Raw genomic sequence first — 20,296 nt, 5'->3', positions numbered from 1 at the left:
AAAGCGTTGTGATGTGTAACATCTGGTACGGTCATAAAAGTACAGTATAGCAGTGCATACAGGTGCACTTAAGTTCACTAACACGTGGACAAACTCAGTTTAGTACAATGAAATGAATTACCATCCACAGCCAGAACAAGATTCAGCACTGCAAGAACGGGATTTTTGTTTTTGTCCACCACAGACCTTTATACTACAAGAATGAGATTTGTATTTTTGTCCACTGCAGACCTTCATACCAAAAGGTGCTGGCTTGAACAGGCTTTTGGCTCAGCTTGCATGTCAAGCCAGCCAAGCCAAGCTGGCAAGCCGCGGCTTTGAACAATAAATTTACTGTATTTATTACTACTGTTAGAATAATCATAAGAACTTGGTCAGCACCTACTTGCGGCAGGCAGATGGGCATTAATGAGAGCTGTCATCGCTGACGTGCTGATGAACAATGCCAGGATGTCACCAATGATCACTCTTGAATGTGCCATACAAAGCTAGCCATAACGAGAGAGCAAATTATCCAGGCTGCCTGGATAAGTTGCTCTCGTGAGTTATCAAGAGGCTGCCATGGTCTTTGTATGCTTTCAAGAGGCAAATGGCCTCCAGGTAGCACAATGCAGTCTGCAGGGCACCCACGTCGAGGTGCTGGAAAATGTGCGCGCCGGTGAATGAGCCTTTAGATAGACATGAGATAGTGCATCTGAGTGCAGCCATACAAGAGTGCGCATGGAATGTCACATCGCACCTTCCATGGCTCACCGGCACCCCTGGCACCTCCAACCATGAGAGGTGCCCACTGCATCGTGTCAAGCTTCACTGTCCGCTACGCATACACATGCCATATTCTTACATTTTATTCGGTGCATCCTCTCTTCCACCTGCTTTTCTTGTGGAGGAGGAGGAATTGGCCCAGGATCTTGCCAAAATGACCTTGAATGTGCAGAAGGTTTCCAGCAAGGGTTCTTAGAACTGCGATCATTTAAAAAACAGCAGTATATACTTATGCAGATAGCTTTGACGATGTATAATGTAAAGATGGGCCAATAATGCAAGCATTGCATCAGGAAAATGACTTAGGTCCACAATGCTACAGAGTGCTACAGGAGCATTTTGGAGCACTATGGGCCCAAGTCCTGTTTCCTGATGTGCGACAGTTTTCTTGTTTGTATGAAGTTCAGGTTTCTGAACAATTTTATTGATGTTTCTCACCTATATTATACCTCAGAGTATGTATTCAGGCCTTTTGCCATGCAATAAAACTATTTACATGTTGTACATGACTGTGTGTCTACGTGTGGCAGCTGTGGAACTGTTGACATGGTCAATCCACAGCACTTGCAAAATCAGGACACAAGCCACAGCCCAAGCCAAAGCCGAGCCACTGGCTTATGGTTTGTGGCGGCTTGCGGCTTGGCTTGAGTTTTCACAAGCCTAAGCCTGGCAAAGCCAAGCCAAAGCCATTGGCTTCTGGGCCAAGCCAAGCCAGTCACTGTGTTAAACGAAAAGTGCCCTGGCGCTGAATATGCATTGATACAAAATAGATCTCATGTAGCCGCACCCTCCTGACATGCCAGAAATCAGTCTGCCGGATTCACCCAGAAAGCTACCAATTCCAGCATAGCGGTGGTCTGGTCTCATGGTGTGCGCAAAAACGGACTCTGTGAGATACATTATAAATTCCATGTGCTCCTGTCCGGAACTCTGAGGGCATTCTCGACCGCTGCATTAGCAACGTCATGTGTCCAAATTGTGGAAACATGATGTATCTAGTGTGCCCATGTTCTATATACAGATGAAACAGTTTACTGTGGCCGCTCATATCATCTGACCAATGCTGCTGACTAGCGCGTCGCGCTCCAGTTGCGTCCCTGTAGCTTGTTGCGTCGCACTTTCCTCCTACATTCCATCATGCTAGTAATGGTGGTCCCTCGCAGCGGTGCGCCAGCTGTACTGAGCCTGGGCCTGCTCTGTTAGGTCATGGTGGTGGTCACAGCGGTGATCAAACATGCACCCGTCCGCATGCACCGATCGCAGTGTCGTGCTAGTGCTCGTTCAAAGCGGCCACTTGGATGAGATTAGGAACACATGCTACTTCTGCTGAGTTCCTGGCACAGCCAAAAGCTCTATGCACAGATGACTAATAGGTGAGGCATGCCTGCAATGTTAAAAGTCCAAGCCACACACCAGGCTGAGCCTTCGCCCACCTACGCAGCCATGCCTCCCCCTTCTAACACTGCGTCGCCCAGCCCCCCTGTGTCATCATTCAGCATGTCAGCTGAGGACATGGCCCATATGTACACTGGCGCACCTTACGGTCCTTCTAGCGTCCCTTATCCCAGTCCTGTTCACAACTCTGGGCTATATCCTGGCATGAACACAGTGAATCTCATGGTAAGTACCATTAATCTCTGGTTATGGTCAGATGTACTCACACTTGTCATCAAGACCCAAAGCGTAAGCAACGGCGGCAGCTCTATGAGACTTCATCCTATGCACTACGGAGGTCACGGCTTTATCCCGGTTAGCATTGACATTGTATCTTGTAGACATCACTCATGTACCTCTCACAGAACATGGGAGGCTATCCAATGAGCCCAATGTACAGTCCAGGCATGAGCGGATTTCCTGGGCAAATCAGCGGTATCAGCACTGGTGGCCATCCTACAATGTTTGCGCAGGTTACCATACCTTCTGTAGGCTCCACCGAGCCTGTTACCATGCAGGACGCCCTTCCCGCACTCTCGAGCGATTCTCTCCCCAGTCCAGATACCAGCCGTGACACCGACCCCACTGGAACCAACACCAGCAACACCTCTCTGACTGTTGAGCAAATCAAAAATCTCGTGAGGAAAGAGATGGAGAGCGCAGACGGAAAGAGGAAGGCTGATAAGCTCAAGATCACAGGTCCTGTCAGGGTGAGATCAGCGTTTGTCTAATAGAACGTGCTGCACTTACTGTCATATGCTGGAAAACTGTCCGTAAGATTATGCTTGACTTGGTTGGAGTTAACTCGGTCCGCAACGAAAAGATGGTCCTTCCTGAACCTTTGCCCGATGGTGCTCCTTTGTGTGTTGAGAACAACGTCCCACTCTATAATCCGCACTGGAAAGAAAGTATCAGCCTCAATGTTAACCATGAATACCTTGAAGCAGTAGTCGACCACATTGTCAAAAAACAGAATGTTCGTTACCATTGTTACATGAACTCTACAAGAGATCTTTTAACCCAAGCTACTTTTTGATAGGTCAGATGTACTCTAAATGAAGCAGACGCCACTCCGGTACATCTTTGGCTCACAGCCGAGACGTACTTCACTACGCTTCATAGTAATTACAAGGCGCAGACCAGTGAGATAGCCAAGGTCAAGGCTAAAGCTAAACAAGTGAACACTAAGCATGCGCTCAGGCGAAGCCGTGTACATTCACTCACCAAATTCATTCTGTGAACACTCCTGATTTCTTTGTGCCTTTTAGTGCTGCGATTAACTTTGTCAAGCCGTCAATGACTTCCAGGCTCGATACAGCGAAGAGAACACAGTTGGTGTCCAGGAGCTCCTGCACAGTGACTACATGTCATCCGAGCACTCTGACTCTGGCGAAGCTGTTGCTAGAAAGCACAACACTCACGAAGAAGCTCGGGGCATTGGCAGGCTTGAGGTACGAAGCAAGGAGTGGTGATCTGAGCTGGTACGTCAGTATCAGTAAGCTTTGGCCTTAGGTACTCACCACTGCTGTAGTTTAACCACATTATTGGTGCGCTTGAGACATTATCAAAGGAAGCCAAGAGCCGTGATGAAGGACGTGCTACCAAGTTGCGCATTTGTGGTTCTATCGACAACAATTACACAGGCCCCCCTCCAAAGAATAAGCCTCCTTTTGAAAGCTGCATCAGCACTGACTGGGCTCACCATACTGGGACACTCGGTTCTTTTGAAGTTCTTGCCAATTCTGAGGACTACACCATCTTCTTGCTGGCCATTCCTGACAATGATTTACCCCAGTGCTTGCATCGTGTTGACTGTTCGCAGCCAGCTGAACTAGGTAATAGCCAGTCAGGTGATGAAGCCGATGATGAACACGAATGAACATAGGTGACTCTAAAGGCCCAATAGTACTGCTCCGACCTGTATAAACGTGCTCGAAGTGTCCTTGCAGCAGTAGAATTAAATCAGATGTACTGGCCGTACCAAATTGGTTGCCCATGCCCCAACTTCACCAACAGTAATGTCGAGCTTTATGGCATGACCAACAATTTCTCCAGCTCAGTGATGGCGCCAGGGCCGTTATCATTCTTCGAGAGGTATCGGTTTTGCATCCAAAGCCGGACACCAAGACGACCACTGCCAACATGATTAGAAGCCGATCGCGTAAACAAGTCTGTGCCCACCTATTTTGCCATGCAGCTGAGGTAATATCACTGTCAAAAGGCACAAACCAGCGCATGTAACCAAAACGCTGCATTCTGAGAGGTGGCTGGGCAACAGAAAACACTTGGAATAGCTCACCGACCCATGTTGCTCCTGCATCATTGATGCGTACAACAACTAAAGCCTCTGCAGAGGCATTCAACCAAAGTAGGAATACGTAGCGACTTTGATTGATAACAATGTGGTTGAAGAAAATGGTGTCAGTAGTCACTGGGTATGTCAACTCATCTCCCAACGGTGCAATCCATGAACAGAACTGATGCTGTAAAAAACACATATGGTAGAATGTTACCATGGTCGAGTATAGGTCAGGTGAGAGATCTGCCTTTTCGAAGTGAGTGCTCATGCGGAAGCAGACCCTGTCGTGGGCATAGCCCCGGCCTCCTATTTTATTTTCATTTTCTCCGATTTATTCTATGTTTATACGACCCTCCAAATGTCGTCGACGCATTGGCGCCAGTTTACAAGTCCTAGCCGCGCGCTAACACCTTGAAAACGCATCACCGACAGGCACGCATCATTGCATCAGACACACCTGTATCGCCGCCGCCTTGTCACCGCATCACGCTTCCTCGGGAACAGCTGCACTCCAATCTCCAACGGACATTCTATTCCCGTCGGCCTGACAACATCATACGCCATGACACACCGGCCCCCGACTATCTCCGAGTCCGATCGGCAACAGACATCCTATCCCCGTTGGTCCGACAAGGTCATACGCTATGACACACCGGCCCTCGCCTCCCCGCCAAAAGTCCCCTAGACACTAGCAACCGCCGTAGCACAGTCGCTTATGTAACACCTGGTCCGTGCGCAGCCTGACTAGTATATAAGGAGTCCCTTTGTCGCTACCTAGCCCCATCTCAACCTCTTGGTTAATTGGGCTAGGTAAGCCTTCATTTGTATCGTAGTACAGTCACTAATACATCTTGGTTAATTGGGCTAGCTGAACAAGCTAACGCACAGTCGCCAGACCTCGTCGGCGCCACCTTCTGATTAGATCCACGCAGTATCCCTCATGGTGTGTTGACGCAAGTCCACATCAGACCCCATCTGAAAATACAGTCATTTGTTACACTATCGCGTGCTGAAGATTAAGACGTACCATATTGATATTGCTCATCAAGATCTCCTGCAAGGGCTTGGACTGTTCCCCGGTTGTCTTTGGAAGTCTTTGACATTGCCTCAACAATGCATTCAGTAGCAGTTTTCATACATTTTGTCCAAATAGACATGACAAAAAGCCATAAAATATGGAACATCTGGTATCTGGCCAGATTTACAAATGTTATATGAAACATGCACCAAATATCATTGCAGCTTGTAACATAAGCTATTGTCTATTCTAGACTAAATTATACTGATCTGGCCTACATACTAATTCAATTGTAGTCAGATCTCTAAACTGGCACAATCTGTGTTGGCTTGGTTTCCATGCACTTTGTAATTTCTAGCCATATATACAATTTAAGATGCTGGATTTAACTGCTTGCTCAAAAGCAGCTAGTTCTAAGCTTTTGTTGCCAGATTTTTGCTATCAAAGCAACTTGCCAGAAACTCACATCTGACAATGTCATTGCAGCTAACAGTAGCAATAGTAACAGCCTTTTAACTAATGTTACAGCACCTTTCATGTCTGTGAACAAGTAGTATTAGTGTTGGTCTTTTAATTAACTATACTAGTGGTCAAAATGTATTGGCTTTATATGTGTAAAACTTGAAACAGACAGTATTGATAGTAGTAGCTATGTATTGATTATAGATACACACTAGCCAAAGATGTGCACTGATTTAATCACATATCGATCAAAGATAAATATTAATTGAGAATGCACACTAAATTAAAATAATTAGCCAAAAACATATGTTGGCTTTAAACACACACTGGCCAGAGATATACACTGGCTAGAGATGTATGCTAGTTAAAAATATATGCCAGCCTGAGACATGGGCTGGTCAGAGATGAATACTGGCCAGAGAGACATGCTCATCAGCAAAAAAATTACCTAATTATCTAGGATGGCCAGGCTAGATAAAGGCACCCATGAATATAAGTCAACCCATCCTGGGATTGCCATTGCCATAATAGATAGAGCACCTGTATGCTTTGTAGGGCTTACCAGTCTGGGTAGCATCGTTATTCTGGAGAGGTTTGCCAGCCATGGCAAGGCATTGCCAGCTCGCACCGGTCCGGAAAGTGTTTGTCGGAGTGCTCAAATTAGTTTATTCAATATTCAAAAATATTCAGGGCCAGCTCGCACCTGGAAAATGGAAAATGGAAACACAGTATATTCACGAAGCTACATAAGGTACAAAGGCCGTAGGTGGCACAAGCGGCAACAGAGGGTACTTGCACAGTCCACATAGCATGCAAGAGCATGACATCGCCACACATGAATGTATCTAGAGGAGTCGCAAATGTGAGTGCTCGTGAGTGCAAAAACCTGCGTATCACGAGACGTACTGTAAGCACATAATATGCAAGGATGCACTAGGAAACCTTGAAGATCAGCAAGAATTGCATCAGCATGTAATATGTGGGAAGAACAGATTGCTTACTGGTGCTGGCACAACGGCGCGTGGTGTGTGGCACACCTTACACCTGTGACCTTGTGGTCTTCTTGCCGGCACCATGCTCCTGAGAGCGTCGCACATTGTGTCGCAGGCGGCGTGGAGGGAGAAGTTCATGGTAAAGTGGTCATGGTCATGGCAATTATGTGCAGGTGTGGTGTTGTTTGTTGGGTGAGCAGCAATATTCCGCGTAAGCCTACAGGTGAGAGTTATGATTAGTCTGAGTCAAGTGCATATATGCATGTCAAAGACACTATATGCGTTGAGATACTACATAGATAGGTATATATGCGGACTTAAATGCTTATAATGCCACCTTGCGCTCACGTTACAGCTCCATACAGAAGCTGCCAGAGGACGTGCCGCGGCTACCGTGCCTACGGTCAGTCATGCGAGGTGTCAGCAGGATACTTGCAATGACAATCTACACGCACCTTGGCACACGCCCCACCTGGCAAGCACCCAGTGCAAACATCTGTACGGTATTGTCACAACAACAATGGAATGGAGTGCAGGAGTGTCCGCAGGCGTTCACCGGGCTGGCTCGAAGCTCAGACTTGAGCACAGTGGTGGAGAGGAAGTAAGAGACATGGGGAACTAGTGATGTGCGGGCCCGGCTTGGGCTTGTGGCGATGCCAAGCCGAGCCCTGAGCCCGAGCCGAGCCTGAGCCCGGCCCAAGCTGTGGACTTAAGCCCAAGCTTGCAAAGCTTAGGACAAGTATTTATATGCTACAAAAGTGAGCATATTTGCATGTGATAGGCTGCTATTGCATGTACCCACCGTACTGCAGCCTCCAGAGAGCATGTGACCGCGCTACAAGCCATGTTGTGACAAGGTTCGCGAAGGGGCGCCTACGGCGAACACTAGGCGGTGGCGCACAATTGCGCCTAGTCACAATAGCAGGGACTGCCCAGCCCAGTAAGTCAAGATTTTGTCTTGTATGTGTATATAAAGTTGTTCTTACCATGTTTTGAGCCCAGGGAACGGCAACACATTTGGTGCACCCAAACCTGGGCTTTCGGGCCAGGCTTGGGCTTGACTACGCTCTGAGCCCAGCCTTGAGCCTGCTGCCAGGCTTAGCTCGGGTCAGGCTTTTTGGACTGGGCTTGGCGGGCTCGTGGGCTTTGAGGCCCGGCCCGCACATCACTATGGGGAACGGAGAGGTGACAAGGGCCCTTCATAAGTATCATGATGTAAAAGGAAATGTGACTTTAGGGGAGGTCAAAAGAACCTTGTGCAGCTGTCGCAGAGGGGACTAGAGGCAAAAGACAAGCAGTGACACATCCTGGCGTGGGTGACGTCACGTCACAACCGGAATCTGAGCGACCAGGTCATAGCATATCGAGTTTTATCAGTATGGAACCCAAATTTTAATGATGTACCAGCATGAGATGAGATGGCAATCAACGGCCATGCGATACCAGTAAGGTATTGCTTGCTCTTGCATTGCCAGCATCCATCAGGCTGCTAGGCGCTTGCATGACAACCCATCGCTGACCTACAACCCATTTTTTTGCTGATGCTAGCCAGGAATATGTGCAGGCCAGGAACATGTGCTGGCCAGAAACATATGCTGGCCAGAAGCATGTGCTGGCCAGAAGCATGTGCTGGCCAGAACCACTTACACTGGCCAGATACATGTGCTAGCCAAGGACCACTTACACTGGCCAAGTACATATGCTGGCCAAAAATATGTGCAAGCCAAAAGCACTGGCCAAATATTTTGGCTAAAAGTATACTGGCTGAATTAAGGCTATATATGGTGCAGCATACAAACTGAAAATACTACCTCATTATGTTTGTAGGCTATATTCACTATATTGGTAAGTAATATAGAATAAGACTGATATGCAAGCTGCACAAGCTTTAGTTTAGATGTAAATGTGTCTGATGTTTCCATTTTTTATTTTAGCTAGCAAATTCTGCTCTATTTTATTTTATTTTACTTCTGGCCAGCTTATAGTTGATCTAAGTCAACTGGGACTTTGTCATATAGTGTGCTTCACAGCTCATGTAACCATTGTAACTGAATTGTGTGGCCTCAACAGCATTCAGCAAACCTGTAGTCTCCGCAGCTTGTGCACCGTTTGCTAACTGCCAAAGATTTTGAAGTCAGCATGCAGAAAGACGTAAAGTGAACCACAAATCATGCGCGACGTGCGAATTATTCGATGAAATTCTCAGAAAAATGTTATCTCAATCTCTCCGCCACTGTGGTGGTTTGTCTTGTAGCTCTTGAGGATTTTATTCATGCACTCAAAAAGGAATGTCCAGAAGCAGTGTAACGGTCCAAAATTTCAAACAAACTTTCCGACCTGTGTTGTGTAATGATGATTCGGCTTCAGAACTTCTGGTCCGTATAACTAGCCAAAGCAATGGGTCATGTCAGATAATTCTAATAATAATCATGGAAGGCTATTCTTACCTCGATAAGACCAATTCCATACTTTTGAATGAGCTTGTCAGCTTGGATGATCTGGTCATCTGTGATATCTCCATGGAGAAGCAATTGCAAGGCCTCACAGAGCTTGAGAAAATTGACAACGTCATCTGGTACAAGTTGTGAAAGCTTGTGAGAGTCGTCAGCTGCGTTGTCTCCACGTGCTCTCTTGCGCCAAGGCATTTCGTCATTGAACGTCTTGTCTTCAATGTCATCAACAGCTCCGTCATCGAGCCATTTACCCTCTGATTTGCCAACATCACTGTCCGAAGCTGCATCAACACTCTGTATATTAGCTGGTGAGATTAGCGCAATAACAGTGGATATACATTCATGTACGAGTGCTCGGTTTGTTGGCTGACAAGCCCGTTGAGACCGTCGAGTTGCTGTTGAACTCTCTGCAACAGGAGAAGTCTGCTTGCGGGTGGCTTTGCCCTTGGTGCGCTTCTTTTGCTGCGCAGATTTCCGCTTTGCTGCGGCCGCTGAACGTTTTTCAGCAATAGTTGAGGCTATGCTAGCCTTGCATGCCGCAAGTATGGCAGCTGGATCTGCAGACATATAGTCCTGCCATATTTGCGGGATCTATAATTCTTTGGTTAATTGCAACAAGGTTAAAAGACAATAAATAAGCCTACAGCAAGGGGGCCAATCAGTGTTGACAGAACGAGCCATTGATCAGCAGTCAGGGATCTGCTGGCAGATTCTCCAATCAGCTGTGGTAGCCGGCCGACCTTTGCTAATAGAGACATCTGTATATTATTCATCAGTTAGACCTTTCCATTGATCACTACCACAGTGCACCTTGTTGAGAATAGCATCCAAGTGGTTCAACTCCTTTGTCTTGTGCAGAACCTTAGACTTCACCCAAATATGGTAAAAATGAGTCTTGACCAGTTCTACGCAGCGGTAAATATTTATGACCGTCGCATAAAATTAAGAGAAATATCACCAAGGAATAGATTGTGCATGCAATCAACAACCACCATCTTCTCGAAATTGAAGTACGGCAGGTGAGAAAATTCACTCCATCTAATGGCATGCTTTTTCACGAATGCCTCACGAGCGCCATCTGTCATGCAAGCCTGGTACTCAGCTTGATAATGCCGATGTTGCTCATTAGTGCGACAAGGATATCCTGTTGGTACAAATCAATTTGGATGTCAATTAATATTCCAGGCATGCAACAGACCATTTTCCTCAAAGATCTTCGCCGTAAAGGGTACCTTCTTCTTCTGCTCGGCCCAGCAGAGCGTGCAGAAGAGCTGATGACTGTGTGAGCCATATCCAGCCAGCTTGTGCGCAGCTGGTTTGTTGCAGATGATCCCAACCAGAGCGATTCAAACCAGACGGCTGTTTGGGAAGCGTCAAGTAGCAACTTTTATCCCATTCTTCCACAAACGGAGAAGGTCGTCAACTATGATGTGCAGGAAATGCTGCACCTCGTCTGCAGTCTGCTTCCGGGGCCTTGGCATGATGGCTGTTAGAATCAGATTGGCGGCTCGATATCTACAACCAAAAGCTTAGTTAGTGATCACAGAAGATAGACAAGAAGCCCACAAACCGCAAGCTGGAAGGCAAGTTGATGATGCTGAAGGACATAGGACATGATGAATGCGAAGCCGAGATCAGGCTCCGCTGATAAGAGAACCAGTCGACGCCAAGGGTAACACCAATTTGAATTTCACTGTCAGGAAGCTCACGCAGATCGGGACAAAAGAAAGGAGATCCATCTGGCCCTTCCAGAGTCTGGCACACATTGCCGTTGAAGTGATCAGTGTACTTGCCCAGAGTTCGTGTCTTTGAGCACCAGTTGTTGACAACATCCTCAATCTACGGCATGAGCTCTACTAGCTGTTCTTTAAGAGACTTGTAAGGGCAGCGCAAGTGGAGTTTGGAACGCGCATGCGCAGTGCGACCACTACGTTGCTGAATAACAGTGGGCCGTGTGTTGAATAATGGTCAGGAACAAATGTCACAAAGAGCGCCGGCAGGGCTAGTGGATGGATACGGCTTGAGGCACTGCGGACAAACTGGGAGCTCCTGAAACTGAGCGTCAGCTTGCAGCTGTGTCATGACAGTGGTGAGGGTGGTACATAGCAGGGGATCAAGTGTGATGGCGGCAGTTGACAGAACAATGGAAATTACCACTAAAAGAGTATTGCAGGTGCAAAACGACAGCCTGCACTGTGTATGCAGCCATAAAACCAGGAGATAGATGAGGTAGGCAACCGGATGAAGATGAACATTGGCGGGGCTGGGAATAGGAGCTGGAGTGAAGCTCGGACGTTGAAATGGGTTTGGCGGAAGGTCAGGAACTGGCAGGTTAGAGCCATCGGGAGCAGGAGGTAGAGGCAGTGTGAGAAGTGACGGTGAGGAGCTAGGTGAGAGATAATCATGTTGTGCAGGTTGCACAGGGGAAAGCGGATTGGACATGCCCTTATTGCCACTGTCATCAGACTCGACAGGGTCTTCCCAGTCATCGTCATTGATTGTGAAGTCAGGGAGCTCGCCTGAAGCATAGATGGATGCAACAAGATTGGCACCCTCTTGCTCAGCAGCAGCAATTTGGGCTTGCCGTTGCGGCGAGAACACTGGTGGTGGAGACCCTGCTGGCGGTGTATGAGCCGGTGCCATGTCAGTGAAAGGCCAAGTCAGTCTGGGGCTGGCACACTGGAGCTGTAACAAATGAGAATCAAATGCCTGATGGATGTTGTAGAAAACATGTACATACCAGCTGCGATGCCCTGTCAGACCATGGCACCAAATTGATTGTACTCTCTGAGGATAGAGCACCTGTTTCTGGCAGGCTGCTATCACCAATGGCCGGTTCAGAACATTGACTGCTGGCCGACGGTGGGAGGTGGTTGACAGATGTTGAATGTGGTGCTGCACGCTCGCCAAAGACGACTGTGCACCGGCCACGCATCGCTTTCCTGGAAGCAGCTCGGCGGTCTGCCTGTTCGTGTTTGGCCTTCAACAAACGTGAAATAAGATTGCCGTTGCAGTTGTTCTCCTTACACCAGCATGGTTCAAGGATGTCGTCCACTCTACTGGGGGCCTACGACAAAATGACCTTAGGGGTGTGTCGCACAATAAAGAGCACATAAGCATACCATGAGTTGCACCTGATCAGACAGATGTTGCTGTTGTGTTTGTTGTGTATTCAGCCCATCATACCAAGGCCTGACAACAAGAAGAGTCGTTGATCATATGGAATGCAAATGAACAAAGGGGTGCGGAAAGGGGAGCAACGCATACATTTCAGGTAAGTGAAGATTTTGTCTTGTGAGTCTGACTGATATTAGACTGATCTGTTACCTGGCTTCACTGAAATGCTTACCCATTAACATGCATCAGTGAAGCCAAGGTAAGAAAGTAAGTGCAGGGCAGTTTATAGGCGGTGAGATCGTGAGAGACGAGCACAACCACAACTGATATTGACCACCATGATTTACATTCGTGCTTGAAGGGCCCGCTCTTGAGGCACTCTGCTAGAAGGTTGGTATCAGTGTCATAAAATCATCACCCAATTGGTCAAATCCAACAACCCGGCCAGCAGTACTCTGTGTGCTGTCAAAAACATGCTGCAGCTAGACAGACCCATCTATCACAGCTTCCTCAAGCTGAGCGTCGTGCTTCCAGTGCATCTCAGCATGTGGATGCTAGTCAAGCCCGTGCCCCCGGTGCCAGGCCTTGTTATCATCAAGCATCCCAGCATTGCCAGGTTGCAAGATCTGGGTAGAAGAGGGAGCTTGCAGGGCAAAGTTTGGAATGGAATAGGTGCGCTCGGTGGTGGTATCGTCTTTACAGTATTAAACTTGACGATCAGTCTGATGCATAGGGTCATACTTGACGTGGTGAGTCTGACCAGCATCCAAATGCATACCCTCTTGCATGGCATTGGCTGTGCCAGCAAGGTCGCCACCCTCTGCAACACTGCCAACATCACTTGATGCAGAAGACTGGCAACTTCCGCATTGGCGCTGCCACCTTCAAAAATTGCATCTCCGCGGTGGCCCTCAGCAATGGTATCAGTGAGAGCTCTGATGCGAAGCCTGCGTACGACCTCCTCAGCTGGGACTGCCTGACTGTCCCTAAGTCCCGAGACATCTGAAGAAATCAGCTTTGAGATCCACCCTTCGACATTCACCCCCACGGTAAGTTTGCTATCTGCGTCCTTTGATCCATCTCTCTAACGCATATATATAGGCTGGAACACTATCCTGATCTGGAAGGTCCCTGCCATCGCCACCACGATGACACCCGCGGTTTTTGGCTACAGCACGGCACCTGCCGCAGCTGACTTTGACCAGGCTGTGCACTCGGGCGGGGCCAAAGTGCTGCTCAGCATGGGCAAGATCCTCGGGCTGCCACTCGAACGCCTCTGTGCGAGCTGGGTCATTTACAATAACCGGCGCAACGGGCTCGAGCACGATGGTCTACGGCTTCATGCGTCGTCTACGGGCGAGCTTGCGGAGTGGAGTTTGGAGTGCGATAGGGGGGCTCAGTGCCAGCGTCATCTTTATGGTTTTCAGCTACAGTGTGGCACCCGCCAAGGCTGACTTTGACTGGGCCGTGCACTCGGGCGGGGCCAAGGTGCTGCTGCTCAGCGTGGGCAAGGTCCTCGGGGGCGTCTGGCATGTTCTTTGGTGTAAGCTAATTTATCTTTGCACCTGTCATGCGCTGACCGATATGCTAAGGCTGACAGCGCGGCGGCATGTGGGTGCTCAAAGACCGCCTGCGCGCGATGACATTTGGTGGGCTCAGCAGCGTGTGGATGCCCAAAGACTGCCTGCGCGCGATGACATTCGGTGGGCAAGTGCTCACGTGGCTGTCAATCATCGGCTCGCGTGTCATCACCCAGTTTTGCAACTGACAGCGTTGTAATGATGCTCCTCAAGTTCTTCTGCCTGTTTCTGAACGGCCTTGGCATAAGTGTTGCCGTGCAGCTGCGTGGTTTTAGTGCTGAGCGTGCCACTTCGGTCAGGTGGTCTTTGTGTTCAACCCTGGTAACGATATCTCATCGATATCCTGCACTTGCGCAGCACCAAGGTCACCACTGCAAACATGTAAGTTCCAGTTTGGGTGTCTCAGGTGCTGCACTGTCTGACTTAGCCTGGGATAGAGCATGCCGCAATCTTGTTGCCACCGCCGGAGTCAGGTTTATTCTGCCCTCCGTCAACACCTTCGACATCTTTGTTGCTTTCACAGGGACCGCCGTCATCTCATGGAGAGGCTATGGGTACGTCTCCGCAAATACTCCGCTTTGCTCAGGCTTATTTGTTGGCGGCAGATTAACACTTGCTGTCCTCGCATAGGTGTTATCGGCATTGGTGCTGTGTTTGTCATGACCATGCTTCTTATATATTATCTCCTGATACTTTAGACAGCTGTATTCTAATAGGAACTGCTTTGGTTTGATAATACATGTGTGTTATACACTAAAAAGTGAAGTAGTGCTTCTCTGCACAATGTTTGATAGCCAACTCGGCGTCTGAGCCCTTGGACGCGGCGATGGCCCACTCGATGAGAGCAAGGGAAGAGTGTGGCTACAGAGGTCTGGTCAGTTGGAGCATGCAGCCAATAGATAGCTGCTTACAATCTCAAGTTGAAGCTGAGTGAGGGCAAAGGTGAAGGCACAATGGGTAAGCCAGCCCCTTGGAACAATCGCTTCCATCTTGGCATGGATTGTCCAATTGTATGCCCAGTTGGACGACTTGCGTAGATTGTTGCGCTCACCTTGGTACTCGTCGAGAACAATACGTGGGCTCTTCTGGTTAATTGTAGGTGGCAACTCGAGACTTTCGGACAATTCAATCTGCATGTGGAGGATGAAATTGTCTGGCAGGCCATCACAAAAGTACCCGGCAGGGAGAGGGGCTTAGGTGCGACTACAGTGAGCATTAACGGCTCATAAAAGTTCTGGCTGCATGACGCACCGGGACATGCGTCACATCAAAGACGCAGCGTCCTTGATCCTCAGGAATCAGGGGGGGAAGGGAGTATGGGTTGACCTCAGTAGGTTTGAGATCTTCCAGCCAGATGTCTACGGCTTTTGGGTGGTAGAGCCTAGCACGCTTTGCTTCGAGCCGTTCACTCCTAAGTGCCTTGGGCCAAGAGTACGTGTTTGAAACAGATCGAGGCGATGCGCGGACCCCGAATGGGTTCCCACCAACGGACCAGTGGGTTGGCATGATGGTAGCTGATAGTGTAGAAGGTGTGGACGCGCTCTGCAGAGCTCCATGTTGCATCCTGTGTGCCTTTTGAGCAGGGGTCTAAATCCTAAACCTGGACACATCAATTCCATGACAAATCCAAGGTATCCAGGAGGATACATGTAGAATCGTGTGTGTCCAGTGGGTGCAAGCAGGCGCCCAAATCGCACAATTGTGTCAGTTTGTGCCCTGGGGCTCAGATACGCTGGATTCATGATGTTTCGTACGCATACTGAGCATCTCTACAGCTGTCACACCAAGGTCAAAGTTTCCGGCGTTCCCAAGTTTGCTACATCAGATTCACCATCGGATTCATCAGCTACACTACAAATCACACGAAAACCGGCCCCGGACAATTTTCTGCAAAACGCAGTGAGTCAAATCACTAAATATGACTACACATTCTATAATAAAGACTCAATGGGTCCGCTGAATATACAGGAAGTATTCAGGAGTTTCAACTGTTGTTGTATCTGAGGCGCGTATGCGATGATTCGACAATGCACTGATGCGCTTCGTAGTCCCATGCTCTCTGACATGACGCGCTCCGCATCATGGTTTCTTTATTTAGATGTGACACGCCCAGAGCACTCTACGCTGGCGCTCGTTTGACACCCTGACTTGTTTGTACCTAGTCTCGCCTTTGTAAGGACATTTCATTGTTTATGATTAGATTAGGAAATACTATAGCTATAAAAGAACACGGTGTAATATTTCGAAAATTTATCGTACATTATTCATGAATCCCCCGCCTGCGCAAAGATTTCCACAACACCAACATATACATTTCACTATTGCGAATCATCATCCAGATACATAACATCCAAACTATTGCGAGATCTGGCCTGTTCAAGCAAACATGACATAGCAGGAGAGAGCTGATGCTGTTTGACGTCGATATCATCAGCCCACCTGGTCAGCGAACTCCCACTCATCCCTCCAGATCAACTCAGCCATGACCCTGCATCACACCCACCAGTTCACCATGTGCCACAACTTCTGTCTACTGCACTTGTGTATCCGATAATACACCATGGCATGTTGCATCGCTTCAGGCATTGGGTTTCTGCAGCATGCTTGGAGGACGTGCAGAACTTAGATGGTGGATCTGGACAATGTGCGCCGAGTTTTGTTCATCATACCGATGACTACATGTTGATAGTGATCAGCCAGAGATGGGCTGCTCCACACTCTGCGCTCGACTCCACATAGAGCAACACCAAATGTGTGGCCGGATGGTGTTAGCTCGTGATCGCGCGCCTCCTTGTGCTCGATGATGGCTAAGGCCGATTCAAACACCGTGTCATCCTCTGAGCATACAAGGTGTTCGAGCAACGTTGTGCATGTGACTGTATCGACGGTGGCACCGTTCTGGTGCAAAAGAGCCAAGACAAGCTGTGGCGCATTTGTCCGAGCTGAGTAAAGGGTAACAGCATGGGGGCGGTGTAGATATCGCCGTGCATTCCCAAAGCATCCATCTCCTGCAGGATGCTAGAGATTCCGCGCAAATTCCTGGTTCGGCCATGGCACTTCATAAAAATGTTGAATGAGGCTGCGTCTGGCTTCGGTCTCCTCCTCTTCATGTGGTCAAGGATATTCCTGGCTTCCTCGGAGTGGGATTGCTCAACCAGCCATTCAAACACCACATTGAAGACCGAGACGGCTGTGGAATCGCTCAGAGTGTCAGAGGTCTCGCAGAAACTTCGCTCAAAGTGCTCGAATTCCACCAGCGCATCCTTCAGACGTCCTTCTCCAAACAAAGCTTGGATATATGCCTGATAGACGACTGCAGTCGGTTTTTCGCTAGCGGATAGAAACACAAGCCAGGCAGCTCGCACGTGATCAAACCTTTTCAGGGCGGCAAAGCCATCGATGATAGCGGCTTGAATGAGCAGCGGCGCCTTCGCACCAATTCTATCCATGCCTAGCCAGAAGCATCCTGCAGCTTTCACATCGCCAGATCGTATGATACCGAGCATGAGGGCCGCCCAATGCTCATCAGTAAATACAATAAGGGGATGTTCAGACGCGGCGGCCACAGCGGGATTGATAGTAAGGCAAAACTTGTCCTGTGAAAGCTCTCGAACAATACCATCAGCGAGGAAGGTCAATGTAGAAACTTTCTTCCGACTGGGGGATGTTAGGCTAATATACTTCTGATAGTTGTGCAATGTAAGTGCTGTCATTCCAAGGTCGTGGTATCATGTTGCCCATTTCATATGAGTTTCCTCCTGGACAGTCCATAGGTGTCTGCTGCGACGGTCACCGCCTGATGTAGGACGTGAAGCTGAGAGAGGTTTATTTGAGCAGATATACAGAATTGCAGAACAGGGTAGAATGTATCTTTCATAACACAGGTCGCGGTGGCGCAGGGCATGAGTTTTGGATTGATTTGAGTTATGCGCTCGCCAGAGTTCCCTACAATGGAAACGTATCCGTCGTGTATACCCAGTCTTGACAGAGCCAACAACCGAGAATTACGGTCATTCAACGTGTGGCATAACTTGAACATGAGTTTGAGCGCAGGGTCAGGGTCTTGCCGCTTGAGATGATAGTCCATCTGTGCGCAAGCTCCGTGAAAGTAGCTGGTGGTGGTGACATGAGCTGCGAGATCGTCAAGTGCAGAGAGTGCATTTGAGTCAAACAGATTATAGGCAATTGTGCAGATGCAATGATGTCAGAGTAACTTCGGAAGTATCGGCGTATGTCCATGGTGTTAGGAGTGAGGGGTTGCAGCTCGCGCAGTTGCAACCACAACTCCGCGATCTCCGAAATTCTTTTCAAGTAGGGCTTTTCCTAGCCTGCCACAGATTTCCATCATGAGAAGCTCATTTTTCGCAGCATTTCTCGCATCTTCAAGGACAGCGAGACTGTCAATCTTTGCGCCTCGGTGGAAAGCCGACTCGGACTTGTGCGGAGAGGAGTGGGGAGAGCGGTGTGAGTTGGAAAGAAGCTCTTCAGCTGGGTCATCATGTTTGACCTCTGCATGTGTAGACCGTGCTTGAGGTATAGGAAAGTAGGTGGGATGAAGACATAAATTGGCGAGCACTGCCAATAGTGATGTGCAGGCCGGGCCTCAAAGCCTGCAAGCCCGCCAAGCCCGGCCCAAAAAGCCTGGCCCGAGTCAAGCCTGGCAGCGGGCTCAAGGCCGGGCTCGGAGCGTAGTCAAGCCCAAGCCCGGCCCGGAAGCCCAGGCTTGGGTGTGCTGGCCCCGTCACTGTTCCCTGAGTTCAGAGTAAGGAGAGAGCGACCTAATATGCACATAGAAGACAAAATGTAGATATTCTAGATATAACGGCTCTCGCCGAGCACGATTGTGCATCACCATCTGGTGCCTGCCGTAGGCGCACGCCCGTAGACTTCGCTGCAACTCGACTTGTTCCGCAGGTGTAGATCTTCTGGAGGTTATAATTTAGTGAGTACATGCAGTATTAATCTACTACACCCAAATACATTCCCTTTTGATAGCACCGGAACACTCGTTGTATTGTGAGCAAGCCCGGGCTTAAGCCCAAGGCTTGGGCCGGGCTCGGGCTCGGCTCGGGCTCAGGGCTCGGCTCGACGTCGTCACAAGCCCAAGCCGGGCCCGCACATCACTAGCTGCCAAACTCCGCATTTGAGTAGTTGCACAGGCAGAACGAAACACGAGCAGCCAACGCAGAACCCACAAACGGGCAACACATGAGCCACGCACCGCTACCATGTTCCACCACGAGAGCAAGAGAGGATTTAGCTGTTTGCAAGAGCCTCAGGATAGACACTTTAAAGCTCGCAAAAGACTCACCAAGAACAGTGCAAGATCTTGTAGCTCATCTCTTGGCAGCAACCGCAACAATGGAGCTTTGTATTCGGCAGGGGCCAAATGTCAGCCACGCCTCACTAGAAGCACACGTCGCTTCAAGTTTTGTTGCGGCGGAAGGCGTTCTGAGACTCGCGAAACAGGGCATCGAGTTCGCCAACGACGTCTCCGCAGGAGATGTTCTTGAGCGAGCCACGCTAATGCTTGATTTTCGCGTTTCCGTCCGTCTTCCCGCACTGCAGAGTCAGTCAGCTGATGCAGCCCTGACGGTACAGAGCACGGACACACAAATACACAGGATGCGTGAGATGCACTCGGCATTGATGCGCTGCTGCACGACTGGCAAAGCTTCGTACGCTTTGCAGGGAGCGTCAATGCAGGCGTTTGGAAAACACAGGCTCGGTGAGTGGATGGGGTACCGTAGCTTGCCCGAAGGCATAATGACATCGGCGTGATGAGGATGATGTAGACTTGCCAGCTATGTCTGGTCGCTGCGCCTTAACTGCATCCTGTTTGGAAAAGGGATACAACGCGAGCTATACCTGTAACCAGTCTACTCAGAATGCGAACCAAGGTATGACAGGGCGGCTATCATGAATTAATCGAGTCTGTTCCTTAGCATATGGGCAGCTTCCGCCTCACTTCACTCATTTTGGGCAACTCATCGGGTATGGGGGTGTTACAAATTGGATTATGTACCCATATATTCATTGTGGATCATGTAAGTGTGTTTCTATGATCGTTGGTTCACTGATGATCGTCATCTATAGAATTTTGTATGTGCAAATTTGCTCTTCATGATCCTCAGACTGCTCTGCATTCAGTAGAATGTGACAAATCATCTCAAACA

At 48.9% G+C, this 20,296-nt stretch overlaps 5 protein-coding genes across 5 annotated transcripts; 2 read left to right on the top strand and 3 right to left on the bottom strand.

Annotated features, from left to right (window-relative positions):
- Positions 1–2,145: 2,145 nt before the first annotated feature.
- On the top strand, positions 2,146–4,078 carry PHACADRAFT_29104 (uncharacterized protein; the record flags this gene model as incomplete). The annotated part of the gene is made up of 7 exons (XM_007395199.1): positions 2,146–2,385; positions 2,440–2,514; positions 2,565–2,909; positions 2,978–3,175; positions 3,239–3,341; positions 3,490–3,650; positions 3,731–4,078. The coding sequence occupies 7 exons, from the start codon at positions 2,146–2,148 to the stop codon at positions 4,076–4,078; spliced, it is 1,470 nt and encodes a 489-aa protein (XP_007395261.1).
- A 5,211-nt stretch (positions 4,079–9,289) lies between these two features.
- Positions 9,290–12,066, bottom strand: PHACADRAFT_196203 (uncharacterized protein; the record flags this gene model as incomplete). Its single annotated transcript, XM_007396384.1, has 8 exons — positions 9,290–9,355; positions 9,418–9,717; positions 9,772–10,014; positions 10,068–10,181; positions 10,234–10,328; positions 10,382–10,567; positions 10,622–10,694; positions 11,638–12,066. The coding sequence occupies 8 exons, from the start codon at positions 12,064–12,066 to the stop codon at positions 9,290–9,292; spliced, it is 1,506 nt and encodes a 501-aa protein (XP_007396446.1).
- A 1,622-nt stretch (positions 12,067–13,688) lies between these two features.
- Positions 13,689–14,750, top strand: PHACADRAFT_196202 (uncharacterized protein; the record flags this gene model as incomplete). Its single annotated transcript, XM_007396383.1, has 7 exons — positions 13,689–13,921; positions 13,974–14,073; positions 14,141–14,284; positions 14,334–14,419; positions 14,478–14,501; positions 14,558–14,674; positions 14,726–14,750. 7 exons carry the CDS (start codon positions 13,689–13,691, stop codon positions 14,748–14,750), a joined length of 729 nt encoding a protein of 242 aa, XP_007396445.1.
- A 123-nt stretch (positions 14,751–14,873) lies between these two features.
- On the bottom strand, positions 14,874–15,626 carry PHACADRAFT_29100 (uncharacterized protein; the record flags this gene model as incomplete). The annotated part of the gene is made up of 3 exons (XM_007395198.1): positions 14,874–14,981; positions 15,032–15,250; positions 15,372–15,626. 3 exons carry the CDS (start codon positions 15,624–15,626, stop codon positions 14,874–14,876), a joined length of 582 nt encoding a protein of 193 aa, XP_007395260.1.
- An 812-nt stretch (positions 15,627–16,438) lies between these two features.
- PHACADRAFT_162194 (uncharacterized protein) lies at positions 16,439–17,626 on the bottom strand (the record flags this gene model as incomplete). Its single annotated transcript, XM_007396382.1, has 4 exons — positions 16,439–16,531; positions 16,620–16,741; positions 16,790–16,955; positions 17,015–17,626. 4 exons carry the CDS (start codon positions 17,624–17,626, stop codon positions 16,439–16,441), a joined length of 993 nt encoding a protein of 330 aa, XP_007396444.1.
- Positions 17,627–20,296: the final 2,670 nt, after the last annotated feature.

The sequence above is a fragment of the Phanerochaete carnosa genome (assembly GCF_000300595.1).
Source record: "Phanerochaete carnosa HHB-10118-sp unplaced genomic scaffold PHACAscaffold_5, whole genome shotgun sequence".
Classification (NCBI taxonomy): domain Eukaryota; kingdom Fungi; phylum Basidiomycota; class Agaricomycetes; order Polyporales; family Phanerochaetaceae; genus Phanerochaete; species Phanerochaete carnosa.
Note: the sequence above shows the minus strand (reverse complement) of the source record. Positions and strands in the feature narration are given on the sequence as shown.